This window comes from Dacryopinax primogenitus (assembly GCF_000292625.1).
Source record: "Dacryopinax primogenitus strain DJM-731 SS1 chromosome Unknown DACRYscaffold_9, whole genome shotgun sequence".
In the NCBI taxonomy this organism is placed as follows: domain Eukaryota; kingdom Fungi; phylum Basidiomycota; class Dacrymycetes; order Dacrymycetales; family Dacrymycetaceae; genus Dacryopinax; species Dacryopinax primogenitus.
In genome coordinates, this window is record NW_024467206.1 from 1,205,338 (window position 1) to 1,222,217 (window position 16,880).

Genomic DNA, 16,880 nt, shown 5'->3' on the forward strand with positions numbered 1-16,880 from the left:
CAGTCCCCAGGCAGAGTAGGCCTTATATTTATACCTCTGTGGTGGAACCTGCTAGAACATCTTGCTTACTCAGCCTAGTCAGGTGATCAGGTCATATGACCAAGGATGAGGTCATATGAGGTCATGCACAGCCATGCACAGCAGGTCACCTGACCATCCAATCCTTCCAGCAGGTTCCAGCACATGCCAAGGTATACCAGCTACTTCCATGTCATAAAGGCTTAGTCATGTCTCTTGACCAAGCAATGAGCTGGTGCCCTGACATGTTCCCACACATTATTGGGACCAACACTCTTTGTTTGTCTGGAAGTAGTATACTTCCCCTTCTTCACAAATGCATGATCCAGTGGAATCCAGAATGTAGTGTGTAATGACTCCTGTGAGCAAAAGTGCAATCCAGAATGTACTGTCTAATGACTCCTATGAACAAAACATCCTTCCCTACTCTGTACCATTATCTTCCTCCTCCTTGCTTAGGATGATCAGGTCCATCAACACTCCCATCTTGTGATCCACCACAGTCATATTCTCCACATGAGCCAATCTTTTCAAGGCTGCCTTCCAGCATTCCCTTGTGTGACAAGCATGTTTGAGAGACTTCTTTTTCTTCAACATGCTCACAGCATTCTCAATTGCCATGGAAAGGTGGTGATGTTTGAGACATGCCTTCCTCATCCTGTCAGGACATCATATCAATACTTTTCCCTTAGAAATGGAATGAATGTTCCCTTACCTCATGACAATGGATGGGACTGGCTTGCCAGGATGTTGGCCCCTCCCTTGAGGAGGAGACTCAGTCCACATCTCTCCAGGTGAATGATTGGCTGGCTTTGTCATGAAGAAAGCCTCATGTGGCCCTGTTGTCATGCTGACTTGGATGAGAGTTTGGGGATGTGTCAAGGGGGGGTCACTCTATCATTGTTTGTGAGATGATGTGTTAGTGCATCATCATGTATGTTGTCGGGTCTTTCCACTGGTCACACTTCCGTGACAGGTGCAATGGCTTTCACATGACCTCTCAGGGGAATCTCTGATACTTCCGTGGGTGATTGCTGGAAATTACCCGGCTCAGATTTTGCTTCCAACTGATGCTAACTAGACTCCGCGCGGCATCTCATCTCAGGGTCTACCTAGGCGGATTTGCTATGAGACACAGGTGCGTCCCGCATGCAACATCTGCATCTACTTATCTGGCTGTATTACTGTTCTGCACTCGGAGCTGCGGATAGTGGACAGACTGGCCGAATATTTCCGTGCCAATCGCTTGACATCAAGAACCAGCCTTTTCTATCAGCTCATGTCTGCATCTATGTTGGCGCATCAACGGAGATCAGTGTCACAAGTGGAATGGCATACGACCTATTTTCGTTCTGAACCGGGTCTGCTTGCAATGGATGCGACATCTGTTATATGGTGCCTTGCTTCCCTGGTCCATCCACAACGATATTGTCTTCTGTGAAACCTCTGGTTCCGATGAACCAGCGGCTATTGAGCAGATCTCTTGCATCTTTCAATTTAATGTATGCTGTTGGACCGGAATCTGATACTGCTCCTGGGAAAAGACGAAGTTCCGCGCGTTCTTGACCTGTTCCTGGTCAGCATGCTTCCTATCACGCATGATATATGGGCAGCGATTTCGCATATCCCTTATAATTCGCAACTCTGATATAAGGCGTTGTGTCATAGCTGTTTGGGACACCCACCTCGAACATGACTGTCAAGACCTCGGTTGTTGTTCTGTTCTTGCTCGCGCCTTTCGTTGTCTCGTTTTCGTTGGCCCCGGGTGGTCCGTGCCTTGCCTTGGGTGATGCTTGCTCATGTGCGCTGCTGTTCCGAGGGATTTAGACAGTAGGAAAACTCATTGATTCTTCCGTTTAAAGGGCAGACAGTGGATCTCGTTACAGGCGACATCATCACTGTCACTGGGTGGTGTGCGCCTAATCTATTTTGCGGGGACAATGGCGCAATATGCACGACCGACGACAACTGCTTTGGTCCGTACCAAGTACTGTTCTGTCTCTTTGCCACTCGCTCAAGGATTACCGCAGATTTTTGCGGCGCAGATGGTGTCTGTGGTGGTTTAGAAGCTTCGTGTTTCTCCACGGTGCCTTTTTCTCACGGTCAAAACGAGGAAACATGTTTCACCCCAGGTGCACGTTCAAGTTAGGCAATGAAGGATCTTCGCTTCTAACCCATTCGAATGACAGTATTCATCTGCGACCTTAACAACGATCGTTGCATTCCAGGCTCATCGGTTGCCGCGCGCAAACGTGATCGCGAGCAACATCGTATTGGTCCGATGTCCTGTCACAGCCTGACTGAAGAAATATGTGCCCGCAATGGACACTCGGAATGCGTTGACTTGAGAACAAATTTCGAAAACTGAGGAACATGCGGAAACGATTGTGGTGAAGTAGAGGGTGGCAACGTGGTCGAGTGTGTGAGAGGCACATGTGAGGTTAGGAGTTGCAGACGGGGTTGGGTGCTCTTCGGCGATGTTTGCCTCCCGGAGTAAGGTGTCGTGCTGTATCTCGAGCCTCATTCCATGGCCGCACACTTTCAAAGCCAACCGTTACCGGACCTTATCTTGCGCCTTGAAAGGCTTCTGTTTTGGGACAAGGGCCCATTCAGTCTTGCTTCTATGACCCTGGCGGTGCCACTTCTTGTTGCGGAGCTTACGTTCCCACGCCCTCTGAAAGGTTTGCGGCTGTATCCGTGCTGCCGAAATGAATAGTCCTCGAACTGAAGTAGGTGTCTTCTTGTGCGCAGCACGCTTGGTGCTACGGAGGCTGTTCACCAATTGAGGACTCTTTCTGTTTTGACTGCTGGGTATTAAAGATGCAGGGTGAAATTCATGACAAGGGATTGTCTTTGATTCCTTGACTTGCAGATCTTGGACCCGGCCGTCAAGATGTTCTACGTTCGGACGATCAGCTGGGTCATTTTCATAATGCTGTATCATTCCGTCCGAGCTGGTTGGCCAATAGCAGGCAGCCCCTGCACCGGCACAGCTTGCACCAGTGCGTTCCTCTCACGTCTGTATCTGCATGGGCTGATCCACGCATGGTTGGACCTAGACCATATTGGAGGCATCACATTGTCCGGGTTCTGCGCACCAGACAAAGTCTGTGGGGACAATGGAGCGAACTGTAATAAGTACGACGACTGTTACGGTACGTTGCTTCGAACGTTTTCGTCTTTCCCGGACCTTTCCTCCGCTGCGCAGGGTTTTGGCCAGATATTTCAAGGCGTTAATTGCTTACAATGCTCTGAGCGGAGATCTTACATCCTCAAACAGATTATTGCGGTAGCGACAATATCTGCGGTGGCTTAGGCGCGCTCTGCAGTTCCCAAAAGCCTTTCCAGAGTGGTCAAAACGAATTCACATGCTACTCTCCTGGTAAGGCTTTTCCTCGCCTCACTGTCTTGTAATCAGTTCAGCTCAGTTGCATCTCCCCAGCATTTATCTGCTCCGTCGATGGAGCTCCGGGGGTTTGTGTATCTGCCGCTTCCTCCGCTGCGAGGCGTCGTGCCCGTGAACAACTGCCGGTCAACCCAAGTGCTTGTCGCAGTCGAACAGAATCACACTGCATCTTCAACGGCGTGGCAGAGTGCGTTGACCTTCAGACCAGCTTCGAAAACTGTGGAACGTGCCGGAAGGACTGTGCGCAGATGGAAGGAGGTAACGAGGTTGATTGCATCAGGGGTCGGTGTGAAGTGCGCAGTTGCAGACGGGGGTGGGTTCTACTGGGAGGAGCGTGTATTCCTCTGTGATGAAGTCAGAAGGTGGGAGGAGATAATTCGAATGGACGAGCGCGTACTCTACACTGCGCATTTGCGGACGCTGCAACTTTTTTTTTTGTTCTTACCCGCCATACACCTAATTGGATCATAGTGAGGAGGGACATAGGGGAATAGTCGCACAAACTGAGGTTATTCATTTTGTGCTCTCGTAGTTTGTTGTCTTTTTTTGGACCCTCCCTGCGGTCTAAGCAGCGCACGGGGCAACTCTATACATGTAGGTCATATATTCAGTCGCAGATGTCTTGCCCTGGCCATTTTGCAACTATCTGAACATGGGGGCCGGGAACGAATTGTTTCCGAGGTGAGACGGGCGCTTGATGTCCGTCCTAGCCGGGGGATGTAGACCCTGCAACCCTTTAATTTGTTGTTCCCATAGGTTCCGTAACTTCTCTCCATGGTGACTTCCACACAGAAGGCTGAGTTCTGATTATCGAAATCTGATACATCCTTGGTCGGTACGTTTGCGGCGCTTGCCGACCCGCAGCTGTCGGCATGAAGTGCCTCTTGACAACTAATACGCCGCAAAGGACTGCTGTATACGTGAGACTCGGTCTCTCAAAGTACTGATAATACTTCGCCATGAAGGAAGGTCGGCCCCGCTGCACTCACGATGCCCGCTATGTCTTCGATCTCTGTGGTTATTCTGTTGTTGCTTGTGCCATCCGTTGTCCCGTTTGCACAGACCGGCGGTGGCCCATGCTCAACCGTCGGTGACGCTTGTTCATGTGCGCTGCTGTTCCTGTGATCTGGTTAAAGACAACACAGACTCACATCTCCTGATTGAAGGGCTCTCGAATAACTCACAAGGCACACTCGTGACTTTCAACGGGTTTTGTGCACCCAATCTCTTTTGCGGGGATAATGGTGCAAAATGTACATCTCACGACAACTGCTACGGTCTGTTTTCCTCGATATACCAGGTCATACCTTGGGCTGAACATCACCATTGAGAAAGATTTTTGCGGCTCTGACGGCATCTGCGGCGGTTCAGGTGCCCCGTGTAACTCCGACGCAGCTTTTTCCCACAATCAAATTCAGGAAGGATGTGACACTCCAGGTGTGTATTTTGCAGGGGAAATGAAGTTGCATGATTTCCTAACAGCGCCCGAAAACAGCCTTCGTCTGCAACCTGAACGTGAATCAGTGCGTTGCGGGCTCTTCACCAGCTACACGTCGACGTGCTCGCGAGCAGCTCCGTGTCGGGCCGACCTCATGTCGCAGCCGGGGCGAGTCTCTTTGCAGGCGGAACGGGCACTCTGAATGCATCAACCTGAGCAGCAGCTTTGAGAACTGCGGCGCTTGCGGGATAGACTGCGGCTCAACGGAGGGCGGGGACACGGTGGAGTGCGTGAAGGGTGTTTGCGTTGTGCAGAGTTGCAGACGAGGCTGGGTTCAGTTGGGAAATGAGTGTGTGAAGCAGACCGTATGAGTATTCGCCGCTGTGAGAGAATAGGCGTAAAGATCACCAAGGTTCTTCCTTCTGTGCTCGTGTTTCTTTTGGGACTGTCCCTGTGGCACACTCGGCAACACCGGTTCCGGTTGGCGATTGTATTCTGTCGCAGTTTTGCCATGATCCAAATATCATGAGAATAAATTGTTCCCGGAAACGTATTGAGACAGGCGCTTGATTTCCGTCCTTGTCGGGGATGTAGACCCTGCAATCCCTTGTTCTCCTCTTCTAATTTTGTTTGGACATCTTGTCACCATAGGTTCCGCAACTTTTCTCCGACATGGTGAATTCCACCTAGAAGGCCGAGTTATGATTATCGAAATCTGATCCATCTTTGGTCGGTACATTTGCAGCGCTTGCCGACCCGCAGCTGTCGAGTACCAAGCGCCTCTTCACAATACGCCGCAAAGGACTGCTGTATACGTAAGACTCGGTCTCTGAATTATTCATAATAATGCTTCACGATGAAGGAACATCAGTCCCGCTGCACACACAATGCCCACGATGCCCTCGATTTCCGTGGTTATTCTGTTGTTGCTTGCGCCATCGGTTGTCCCATTTTCATCGACTGGCGGTGGCCATTGCTCAACAGTTGGTAACGCTTGTTCATGTGCGCTGCTTTTCTTGCGATCTGGTTAAAATAACACACACTTATATCTTCTCTGGATTGAAGGGACGGCAGAAAACGCACAAGGCACCCTCTCGACTTTCAACGGGTTTTGCGCACCCAATCTGTTTTGCGGGGATAATGGTGCAAAGTGTGGAACGGACAACAATTGCTACGGTTCGTTTTTCTTGATACCTCACTTTGCGTCAGTGTTGGATTTCGATTGAGACAGACTTTTGCGGTTCCGATGGCATCTGCGGCGGTTCAGGTGCAGCATGTAACTCCAACCAAGCTTTTGCCCACAACCAACTCGAGGTTGGATGTGACACTCCAGGTGCGTGTTATGTGGGGCTAAGGAAGCTCTGCAATTACTCAATGCGCCCGAGGACAGCCTTCGTCTGCAACCTGAACGTGAATCAGTGCGTTGCGGGCTCTTCACCAGCTGCACGCCGACGTGCTCGCGAGCAGCTCCCTGTCGGGCCAACCTCATGTCGCAGCCGGAACGAGTCTCTTTGTGTGCAGAATGGGCACTCTGAATGCATCAACCTGAGCAGTAGCTTCGAAAACTGTGGCGCGTGTGGGATGGACTGTGGCTTGACGGAGGGTGGGGATATGGTGGAGTGCGTCAACGGTATTTGTGTCGTCCAGAGCTGCAGACGAGGATGGGTCCAGTTGGGAAATGAGTGCGTGAGGCAGAGTGTATGAGTAGTCGACGCTGTGATGGCCACAGGAGTAGAATTTATGGACCATGGACCTTGATACCTTGTCCTCTTATCCCCCGTTGCGGTAGATACCTTCTGATTCGCAGGAGAAAGGACAGTTGTTTGAAGCGCAGTCATAGTCCGCAAGTCCATTCGCAACAGCTTAGTACAGATATTTAGTGCCTCCACCAACCAAAGATACTCGCCGTCCTCCTCGCGCCCGAGGTCTGTGATCCTTCGCTCCCTGTACTCCCCCCGCTTCCACCAGTCGAGCCTCCGCCTGTGCGGTTCCCTCCCGCCGTCGCGCCGCCGCTGAGGAAGACAAGCACTCCCTCACTAGCGTAGACAGTGACGTTCGCCCCATTGGCAGTCTCGATAATCTCCGTACCTGCCGCGCTGCCGGTCTGGAACTGCTGCCCGGCCCAAGTGACGAGCGTAGCGTCCGTCTCGTCCAGCCCGGGACTTGTCATCCTCTTCAGCTGGACGCTTCCGCTTCCTACCAGACTGGAGAGGTCGAGCGAGACAGAGGGGCGCGGACTGGGTGAGGAGACGTTGTATATGTCCATATTGAGCAGTACGAGCCTAGCCGGGGCAGTAGTGTTCACCGTCGGGTCCCAAATAGCGTACGTGCCCAGATTATCCGCAAGGTTCCCCGGAGCTTGGATGGGTGCGATACGGGATTGGTTGCTAGGCCCAATAGCCTCGGCCAGGAGGAGGTACGCGACGAAAGACGGCGATGCCCCTGCGCCGGTGCCGTTCGAAGGTACGGGGAACCAGGTGTCGTAGTGCGAGAATCCGGGAGTGTTGGTTTGGATCGAGGACTGGAAGACGAGCACGGCACCTTGGTGCAGGAACATCTTGGTGATGTTGATCGATGCGCCGTAGAGCATTGTGTCTGCTATCCAGAGGGCTGGCAGTCGCATGTCAGCTACCGTGCGAGTGCAGATACGAAAGTGTTCACCTTGCCCAAAAGTGTCCGTCACGCCCTGCTTCCCAGAGCAGCTTACGCTATTAAACTCCCCGACAAAGAACGGCACGCCTACACTCTGCGCAGCGGCGACCTGCGGGCGCCATTCGTCCACATAAGCCGTGATATTCCTATGATTAATAAGGTTCGGCAGGATAGCGAGTGCGTTCCGCGTCGGGTCGCAGGTGGAGTACTGATACATGTGCTGGGAGAAGGCCCGCACGGTGTTCCCCTGCGTTATCCCGTCAGAGACGACGTCGACAGTTGTGATCAGTGCTGAGGAAGTCGGGTCTTCCGCTGCGCCGAGAGCGACAAAGCGCGGGCTGGTGAGACCCAGGGTGGACTGGATGGTTGATGTCCAGTTCTATGGAGGATTGCATGAGCGCAGTGGAGAGAATGGATGAAGAAGGGGAACGTACAACCCATTCCTCCGTGTAAGTCTGTGCATTCCAGGTAGAGAGATCCCGTTGCTCGGCGTTATACTGATCCGGCTCGTTCCCCACTACCTTCACAATCAGCGCGCATCTACTGAACAAAAGGTTGACTGACATTCGAGTGCCCACAGCTGGCTGGCTGGGATGGCAGCATACGCGGCCTGCGCTTCGGTGAGGGCGATGTCGAGGGAGTTGTTACCAAAGTTGAGGCCAAAGACGAACTGCGTGCGGTTGTCGAGCAGGGAGAGGGTGGAGAAGTACCCGGGACCGTAGGTGGTGCGGTAGATGCCGCCGGTCTGGGTTTGTCAGTTGGTGCTTGACCGTTGTGAGAGAAAGGGACGTACTGAGCTCTCATCTAGCTCTATCTCTGGAATTGTCACGTCATACTCGCTGCTGTCGACTGTTATCCCCCCCGGCCTGAAACTAGGTGGCTCCCCAGCGCGCCTCGTAATCTCCTGTAGAAGGGAGAGCGAGAGCGAATTGGGAGAAGAGAGGTTGCCTAGGAATGTAGGGATGAAAGCGAACTCGAGGGAAAAGGAGGCGAAGGAGGGAGAGAGAGGGAGAGAGGCGTTTGATGGAGGAGTGAGGGGGAGAGTGAGCGGTGTGGATGTTTGGGCTAGGACTGAGGCGCCTAGGGTTAACAGGGCGAGCAGCATTGTAATTTCGATTTCGATTCGAGTTGATGTTGTTGTATTGGACAAGAGAAAGTAGATGAACGAGCGACGATGTTTACAGCAAAACAGCAAATTAGAAGGACAAACAGATCATGTGTAAACAGTAGAAAGAAGAGAAATTGATGTACTTCTCCTCACCTCCGATGCAGGTGGACACAACGCAGGGACCATGCTGTCCATCCTCGGTCGGGCCATTATTCCAGCGGTAAAGTGGTAAAACAACAACAATTCAATTCATATTTTCACAGTTTCTTCCCAGGATTCTCACTCCACACCAGACGTTCAGCAGACATGTTCTATCTCGCTCTTGCCTCCTACGCGCTTGCCAAGGTCACGCGCGACGGTACGGTCAAAGACCTCCATCATCACTCCGAAGAGGTTGCGGGTGAGCGCAGCGTCCCAGCGGCCTTTAGACTGCTCGTCACGGACGAAGGCGTGTTGCGCTTGAACTTCGATCCACTGGATGGGATTAGCAAGGTAGGCGCAGGAGCAGAGGGGAAGAAGCACGAACAGAAACGGTCACGTCTGCATCCTCGAGTGTCTTCCTGACCAGGTCCCTCCCTTCCCTCGGCACATGCGTATCTTGCTTGCCGAAGATCATCTGTCACAGAGTGAGCACATGACAGTGTAGTGGGGAAATTTGCGCGTACGACCAGCTCGCCCTTGCCGTTCAGCTCTCCCTTGCGCACTTTGATGAGCGAGTCGTCGGACTTGCCCTTGCCAAGCGTAGCGGAGTGGATGTCCGTCGCGAACCAGCAGACTGATGCCAGCACACGCTCGTCAAAGGCCGCCTGTCACCAAACATTCAATGAGCACTTTATTCAACCTTTTTCATATCGCACGCACTCGGAAAGCCAAGTGCCCACCGAGGCACATCCCAGTAGCGCCGATACGACCATTGCACCTCTTGTGCTGTACGAGGAGGTCCACACTCAGCTTCCTGTCCTCGTCGTAGCTCGCGATCTCCTTCTCGATCTTGTACTTATTCCCGCGGTCCGTGCCCTCAGTGTCGTACGGGAGCGCCTCTGGGCCTTCAAAGTCGTGATACACGCTGGGGCAAGCTAATCAATCACTCATCGTGAGGTATGCTCTAGGAGGATCAGGAAAATGACTGCACACCGACAACGTAGCCCTGGCTAGCGATTTGACCTGCAAAACGCTCTACCGGGCCCGTGACCTGGTAGATCTCTGAAAAGACGACAATCCCAGGGAATTTGGCGTTAGGGTACTCGGGCAGCACGGGTTCGATGATGAATATGCGCATGGGTTTGCCCGTGAGGGAGTGAGTGACATCCACGTGCGATTTAGTGACCAACATCTTGGCGGTTGTGTGCTGTTGTTGTGTGGGTGTTTAGAGGGCGTAGGATGTTGGGTGCTGGAAGTGAAGGTGGAAGGTGAGGAAAGAGTTGATCCCTGCCGCGCTCAAACCTGGCATTAAGAAGTCTTATATGATCCTCCGGGTAGCCTCCAAGTCACGCTCTTAATTTCTCTGAAGAATTTAAGAACTCCGAGAGCGCCGAAACATTAATTGGTCACGCTGGCCGAATGACAAGTCAAGAGATTCGTTAGAAGTAGCCCCACCTCCCGGCAGTCCGCCCGCGAGTGTCCCTTTGCCCCGTGTCCCCGTTGTCCGCTGCCCCGCCCGCTCCGCGGTGCCGCATCGGCACAGGGTCCATCGGGCAGAATTTACATTAAAACTGCATAACCACATCTTTTACGACCCCGGAGCCGCATCTCCGAATAAATCACAGCCACTGAGAAGTGCGGGAGCAATTTGGAAGGGCGACATTTTGTGGGTGGTTGATAGCTGCTCATCGTCTACACCGTTGAAGACGTCTTTCCGGCACCCGACACCGACATCCCCATCTATGTGAGTACATCTCCTCATCATCCAGGACGTTGAGGAGGCAGTGGGTTGGACTGAGGAAAGATCGGATGGGAGAAAGCGATGGATGGGTCGTACACGGGATGGATGCCATCCACCCAGCTCAGATGTTGTTTGTCCCTTGCTCACCTCTGTACAGTCACCATGGGCGCATACAAATACGTCACCGAGCTCTACAAGAAGAAGCAGTCCGACGTCCTCCGTTTTCTCCTCCGCGTCCGTTGCTGGGAGTACAGGCAGCTTAATGTCATCCACCGCGCTTCCCGCCCTTCGCGCCCGGACAAGGCTCGCAGGCTCGGGTACAAGGCTAAGCAGGGTTATGTCGTTTATAGGATCAGGGTACGCAGGGGTAACAGGAAGAAGCCTGTGCCGAAGGGTGCGTACGTTCCAGGGAAGATCGATCCTTGGACTGACTATGTTCTGCAGGTGCTACATACGGCAAGCCCGTTCGTCAGGGTGTGAACCACCTCAAGTTCCAGCGCTCCCTCCGTTCCACAGCAGAAGAGCGTGTCGGCAGGCGGTGCGGCAACCTCCGCGTGCTCAACTCCTACTGGATCAACCAGGACGGAGTGTACAAGTACTACGAAGTGATCTGCGTCGACCCGAGCCACCCTGCGATCCGCCGCGACGCGAGGATTAACTGGATCTGCAACCCCGTCCATAAGCGCCGTGAGGCCCGTGGACTGACGAGTATCGGCAAGCAGAACAGGGGCTTGGGCAAGGGCAGCAGGCACAACCATACCCCGAAGAACGCGACCTGGAAGAAGCACAACACCCTCTCTCTCCGCAGGTACCGCTAGGCGTGATCGTCCGGAGGATTGGCTGTTGGTTGGTGTGGGGAGGATGTCGGGGCTCGAGTACTTTTTGTGTCCGTTTGTGCATGTTACAATGGTATGCTTTGCATGTCGCCAAAATATGATTCATGCATATCCGATACCGCGTTCTGCGAAGTATGAGCAATCTGATATTCCCTCACGACTACCTAGCTCTGCACTTGTAAGTCACAACAGGCCTCAAACACACCACCCGCTCCGCAACCCCTTCATCCTCCAAATCCCCCACAACACACTCGACGCTCTTATAAGCCTCAGGCCTCTCCTCAAGTAGCAGCTCCGGGTCTTCGCATGCCACCTCCGAGCCGAGGGAGGTGACTAGTAACGACCCTTTCGGAGGCTTGGATTGGTGCATATCTTGTCGGCAATGGAGCCGGCCTGCACCGTGTGCGAGAGAATATGCTGCAGTCATTATCAGTCTGGGTAGTCTAAGGAGTAAGAGGCGAGCGCACCGTTCACCCTGCCATCCCCCCTAGGTCGCAATAGCCAGGAAAAGTCCCCCCTGCTCCCGGGGCACGGTACGCATCCCCTATCACTCGGCGCCGCGCCTTTCCTATGCAACCACCTGCTCACGCCATCTTCCCCCCGCACAGGCGTGACAGAATTATGGTACACTTCTACAATTTTCTCGAGCGGCGTTGGGAGGCCGAGGCAGAGAGCGATGCGCTGAGCGATCAGGTCACGGTTTGCGAGCGCCCAGAGGAGCGCGGCGTCGTATTCTTCTAGGTAGGCGGAGAGGGCGGCGGAGGAAGGGGGCAGGTAGGGGTTCGAGCTGGACGAGGTTTGAGAGGCGAGGATGGAGCTGCCAAGACCGCGGGAACCGCTGTGCACTGTCATGACGTGAGCTGAAGAGCTGGGGAAGGGGGGAAGGACGTACCAAGAAGGTAGATGTCATCCTCTGATATGCATAGGTCCGCTGCTACCTGGGTGTAAACGACCTTTTCCACCCTGCATATCTCTGCAAAATGGTTCCCTCCGCCTACGGTGCCCAACGAAGAAGCGTCAAACTCTGTCTCTCTATCCACTGCGTACCCTCGCAACCACTCGCGCACATCCCCTTCCCATGGCTCGTCCAGCCCAACTAGGCGGTGTGCCAGCTTCCCTGGATCGAGCCGCGAGGGGAGGGCGGACAGACGGTATAGGGCGATGCCGCAGCCGATATCGGAGCCTATGAGTGCGGGGTAGACGCCGTCTGCTATGAGCGCGCAGCCGATGGGGAAACGGGAGCCTGGGTGCAGGTCGGGCATCCCGACTGCCACTCTGGGGAACATCAGATATTGTTACCGGGATAAAAGGAGGGAGGTACCTAACGCCTGGCAGGGCGGCCACCTGTTGCAGCTGCTTCACTGCTTGGTCGTTCACGTAGCTCTTGGATGCGATTGTCCGCACTTCGGCGACGTCCCCAGGCTCGCGCAGCTGTTCTCTCGCCGGAGGTCCATTGTATTCCTCTCCCTTCGAAATCCAAACTTTGTTCTCATCTTGCGGCAGCTCGTCCTCTAAACCGAGAACGACACCTCCCTGGCGAAAGACAGTAGACAGCGCCTTGGAGCGAAACTTATTACGGGCTTGTGTGAGCAGGTACGCGCCTGAGGGTATCGTCGTGACGACCGTAGCTTTATTGGTGTGGTTGGTATTTAAGATGAGGGTTATGGCAGGCATACTGGGTATGTTGTGTACTTGTCAAGTCCTCGTCGAAGCTTTATGGAATAGGGATTACCATATGCGACAGGAGAATGTCGGGGCGAGTTGAGACGGAGACATGGAAATGAGTCAAGAGGCTGGAGTGACGACGCGTATCGAGTCACGCGCTAAGTACGCAGCACACTAGTTCCTCCTTGTCATACATCGCTGGGCATTGCTCTGGAAGCGAGAGTCAAGAGTCCAGATCCAGCTCGGAGATGTCAGAGAAGCAACAGCCTGTGGAAGAAGCACAATTGGAGTAACCATTCTTAGATGATTGACGTACATTAGGGCTGGTCCTGTGCAACATACCAGAGATAATCTGTGTGCAATCACTGGCCCGGGTCGAGAACACAAAGATGCGGAATAGGTCCGCTTTTCTGAGCTGTTCATGTGGTGGCTCATGTGCAAGCTGGCACTCTATCGGACTATTAATGTCAGAGGCGCCTCCACATGGTACATTGTCTGGAATACGTAGAAGCGTCGAGCGTGGCTGACAGTCCGTTGGTGCCAAGGACAAGGTAGGTGTTGCGTGAACATGTCCAGTATAGTATAGTTCTTTTTATAATCTTGAATCTAGGTCAAATTAGAAGGATGAAAAATTTGAAGTCCCAATTTTTTCTAATGGATTGATTATGATTGTAGAGAAGCGCGCGTTGTGTGATTTGGCGCACTGGTGTGGCGGATCGGTCGGAGCCGAGTAATGGAGGTTCCGCCGCCCGTGTCAACAGTACTTGCGCTTTACCGTCGAGCTGTCTAGCACAAACAGTCAATCTCTCCTCTGGGCGCTACGTTACAAACGACAACCGTGGCGACGACAACGACGACCACGACGACTTTACTGGCGACGCCGCCTATCCACAACGGCTTCAATAACCTTCTCTTGGTATCATCAAATAACCAAGGCGCCCAACCGCTCAGCAGACGGGCGTCTCCTGCCTATACAATGAATGGCCCAGACCATGCTGCTCCTCTGGAAAGAGCGGGAGACCCTCCCCAGCATCAGCAGCAGGCCCAGGGACAGAACCCAAGAGCGCTGCAGAAGCATGACAGGGTGCGCGTACAGGCCCTCCCTCCAACTTCTCTCATGCCAGGTACGTCCCTACAACTCGCCAAGAGCAAAATCGTCCCTGACCTCTTCTCTAGACGGGATTCGCGCCTATACACCACTCAAGCTCATCGGCGATGGATCCTTTGGCACTGTATGGCTCTGCGACTGGCACTCTCCTTTACCGCCAGGCACGCCTCTAAGCCCTATGCAATGCGGCCAGGGGGCGAAATTGCGCCCTGAATGGACGGGCAAACGGCTCGTCGCTGTCAAGAGGCTCAATCGACGGTGGAATGGTGGGTGGGACGAGTGCTGCAAGCTCAAAGAGCTCGAAGTATGTGTTTTTCTCACTGTGCGACCTATGCTAATGGAATGTAGTCATTACGTCGAATATCTCCCCATGCCTCTATCATCCCCCTCTACGACGCGTTCCTCCTCCCCTCCTCACTCGAGCTCTACTTCGTCTTCGAATCCATGGAAGGCAACCTTTACCAGCTTATCAAAGCCCGAAAAACGCGCCCATTCGCAGCAGGCCTAATTGCTTCCATCTTCAAACAGACCATTGCCGGTCTTGAGCACATGCACGATCAGGGTTATTTTCATAGGGATATGAAGCCCGAAAACCTCCTTGTCACTACTACCGGTGTAGCAGAGTATGGTGCTGTCCCTGGGAGAAACGGCGTTTATCGGAACGGGACGAGCGCGAGTCAGGGAGAGAAGGACGTACAGGTCATCGTCAAGCTCGCAGACTTTGGTCTAGCAAGAGAGATTCTCTCCGAGCCTCCATACACGGAGTACGTCAGCACGCGATGGTATCGTGCGCCCGAGATCCTCCTTCGTGCAACGGACTATTCTGCCCCCGTCGACCTGTGGGCTTTCGGGACGATCATGGCAGAGCTTGTCAACCTCCGTCCTTTATTCCCCGGTTCAGGCGAACTAGACCAACTAGGGAAACTCTGCGACATGCTCGGTGATTTTGATCGGGATTATGCATTTGACGAGCGGGGTGTACCGATAGGAGGGGGCGCCTGGCCTCGAGCGGCAAGCATGCTCTCCCGTCGAGGGTATCATATCGACGCCAGGCCCCCTGTGGACTTTACGAGTCTTTTCGAGCCCTACGTCTCCCCCATCCTTGTGCAGTGCATTGCCGATCTCCTCAAGTACGATCCTGCTCGGCGACCAACGGCCGCTCAAGTGGTCAATCACCAGTATATGCAGGAGACCGCGCACGTCCTCCCTCCGCATATCGTACCAGGCGCGATGCCCGCTGCCCCCCCACCCCACACGCTGAATCACAGTGCGAGCCAGTCGTCTCTCGAACGGCACATGCACGTGAACCATTCACAGGGATTCGGGGGAACGTCCCAGATGTCCTTGCCGCTTACGCAGTCCCAGACTCAGCTCATGCACATCTCCCCCATGTCGCCACGTTCCCTCCCTCCGTCACATTCGCACTCCCCTGCCTTCCCAAAACCGGCCTTTCCAACTGATTTGCCTACGCCGCAGACCAACGGTGGACCCAGTCAACAAGGGAGGTTGCCGCCTTTTTATCCGCCTACGCCGTCACCTTCCAGCTCGCATATGTCCCCCCAAAGCACGCGTTCACAGGGGTACAACTATCCTGACAGTCAGCCACCTGCTGGGCGAGGCACGGCGAACGAGCTGATAGACAGGATAGGAGAGATGGACATCGATCTGTCCTATCCCTCTGCGTCTGGAGTTGGGGACAGCTTCCAAGCCCAACAAGCAGAGTTGTGGCGGCAGAAAGAGGAGGCAGAGCTCGCCCTGCTAAGGCAGCAGCAGGAGGCTATGGCCACGCTCAAGAGGCAGTTTGAGGAGAAGGAAAGAGCCCTAGTTCTCCATCACCAGCAGCAAGCACAGGCGCAAGCGCAAGCGCTTGCCCAGCAGCAAGCGGCACAACATGCCCAACACCAGCATCAGCAGGCGAGCAAGGGTATGCTGGGAAGCTTGGGCTTCAAAAAACCGAAAGGATGGGGGCTGTTTGGGCACTCTGATAAGGGACAGCACCTTTCGCAAGAAGAGCTGGCGAACAGCTTGTCGAACCCTAATCTTAGGAGGCCACCGTCTGGCTCTGGGAGCACAGGAAGCTTTCAGGAACCGAGTCAGGTGGGCGTGCACCCTCCTGTTGGGCCTTATGGGCATGTCATGCCGCCTGCGCAGCCGATGGTCCCACAATTACCACAACACCAGCAACAACACGAGCAGCAACACCAGATGTCAATGAGCTTACCACCGCTCCCGGCCCACCAGCAGCAGCAGATTGCCCCACAACTTGTCATTCCCCCACCATTACAGCACCAGCACTCGCACGGCTCGAACGGGTCGAGCAGCAAAGAACCCCCTTCGAAGAAGGACGAGCGTAAGGCGAAGGAAGACGCACGTAGGCTTGACTTCGAGAAGAAGCAGCGACTGCAGAGGGAACGTGCTCGTGCACAGCTGGCGAAGAGGAATCAGCTAGCAGCACCGAACGAGACCGGGTGGAACGAGTGGGATTCCGGCAAGACGCAAATGGCATTGCAAAGTAACCCCAGCATACACGCCGTCTTGAATGGCTCGGCCCAATCGGACCCAGCTGCGCTTGCTGCTGCCGCCGCCGCTGGTGTGGTGGGCATCGACCCTGCCCTGGCGGGTACAATGCCCTTCGGACCACCGATGGAAGACAAGGGCAAGCAACGGTCCGATACGGGGCCAGCGCTCAGCACACGTAGCTTAGGTCGCGCCGCGGCCAGCGTTCGCACTTACTCATCGCTCCAAGAAGCAGAGGAGCGGCATGCAG

The 16,880-nt window shown here is 54.1% G+C and overlaps 6 protein-coding genes across 6 annotated transcripts; 2 read left to right on the top strand and 4 right to left on the bottom strand.

Annotated features, from left to right (window-relative positions):
• Positions 1 to 1,246: 1,246 nt before the first annotated feature.
• Positions 1,247 to 2,074, bottom strand: DACRYDRAFT_22425 (uncharacterized protein; the record flags this gene model as incomplete). Its single annotated transcript, XM_040772791.1, has 3 exons — positions 1,247 to 1,819; positions 1,886 to 1,994; positions 2,049 to 2,074. A coding segment is annotated over one exon (177 nt), but the record flags the coding sequence as incomplete, so codon positions are not given.
• Positions 2,075 to 4,656: 2,582 nt separating this feature from the next.
• On the bottom strand, positions 4,657 to 8,707 carry DACRYDRAFT_22427 (uncharacterized protein). Its single transcript, XM_040772792.1, has 6 exons — positions 8,308 to 8,707; positions 8,079 to 8,259; positions 7,949 to 8,031; positions 7,524 to 7,893; positions 6,474 to 7,472; positions 4,657 to 5,138 (listed from the first exon to the last, which is right to left on the bottom strand). The coding sequence occupies exons 1-5, from the start codon at positions 8,617 to 8,619 to the stop codon at positions 6,739 to 6,741; spliced, it is 1,680 nt and encodes a 559-aa protein (XP_040628938.1). The 5' UTR covers positions 8,620 to 8,707; the 3' UTR covers positions 4,657 to 5,138; positions 6,474 to 6,738.
• Positions 8,708 to 8,860: 153 nt separating this feature from the next.
• Positions 8,861 to 9,990, bottom strand: DACRYDRAFT_67044 (dienelactone hydrolase). Its single transcript, XM_040775834.1, has 5 exons — positions 9,757 to 9,990; positions 9,484 to 9,698; positions 9,288 to 9,428; positions 9,149 to 9,238; positions 8,861 to 9,096 (listed from the first exon to the last, which is right to left on the bottom strand). Exons 1-5 carry the CDS (start codon positions 9,953 to 9,955, stop codon positions 8,920 to 8,922), a joined length of 822 nt encoding a protein of 273 aa, XP_040628939.1. The 5' UTR covers positions 9,956 to 9,990; the 3' UTR covers positions 8,861 to 8,919.
• A 500-nt stretch (positions 9,991 to 10,490) lies between these two features.
• DACRYDRAFT_22428 (ribosomal protein L15e) lies at positions 10,491 to 11,444 on the top strand. Its single transcript, XM_040772793.1, has 2 exons — positions 10,491 to 10,898; positions 10,949 to 11,444. The coding sequence occupies exons 1-2, from the start codon at positions 10,667 to 10,669 to the stop codon at positions 11,320 to 11,322; spliced, it is 606 nt and encodes a 201-aa protein (XP_040628940.1). The 5' UTR covers positions 10,491 to 10,666; the 3' UTR covers positions 11,323 to 11,444.
• Positions 11,406 to 13,014, bottom strand: DACRYDRAFT_107762 (release factor H-coupled R; the record flags this gene model as incomplete). Its single annotated transcript, XM_040768526.1, has 5 exons — positions 11,406 to 11,465; positions 11,546 to 11,757; positions 11,808 to 12,185; positions 12,233 to 12,615; positions 12,662 to 13,014. 5 exons carry the CDS (start codon positions 13,012 to 13,014, stop codon positions 11,406 to 11,408), a joined length of 1,386 nt encoding a protein of 461 aa, XP_040628941.1.
• A 1,067-nt stretch (positions 13,015 to 14,081) lies between these two features.
• Positions 14,082 to 15,151, top strand: DACRYDRAFT_52235 (kinase-like protein; the record flags this gene model as incomplete). Its single annotated transcript, XM_040775090.1, has 2 exons — positions 14,082 to 14,417; positions 14,462 to 15,151. Coding segments are annotated over 2 exons (1,026 nt in total), but the record flags the coding sequence as incomplete, so codon positions are not given.
• Positions 15,152 to 16,880: the final 1,729 nt, after the last annotated feature.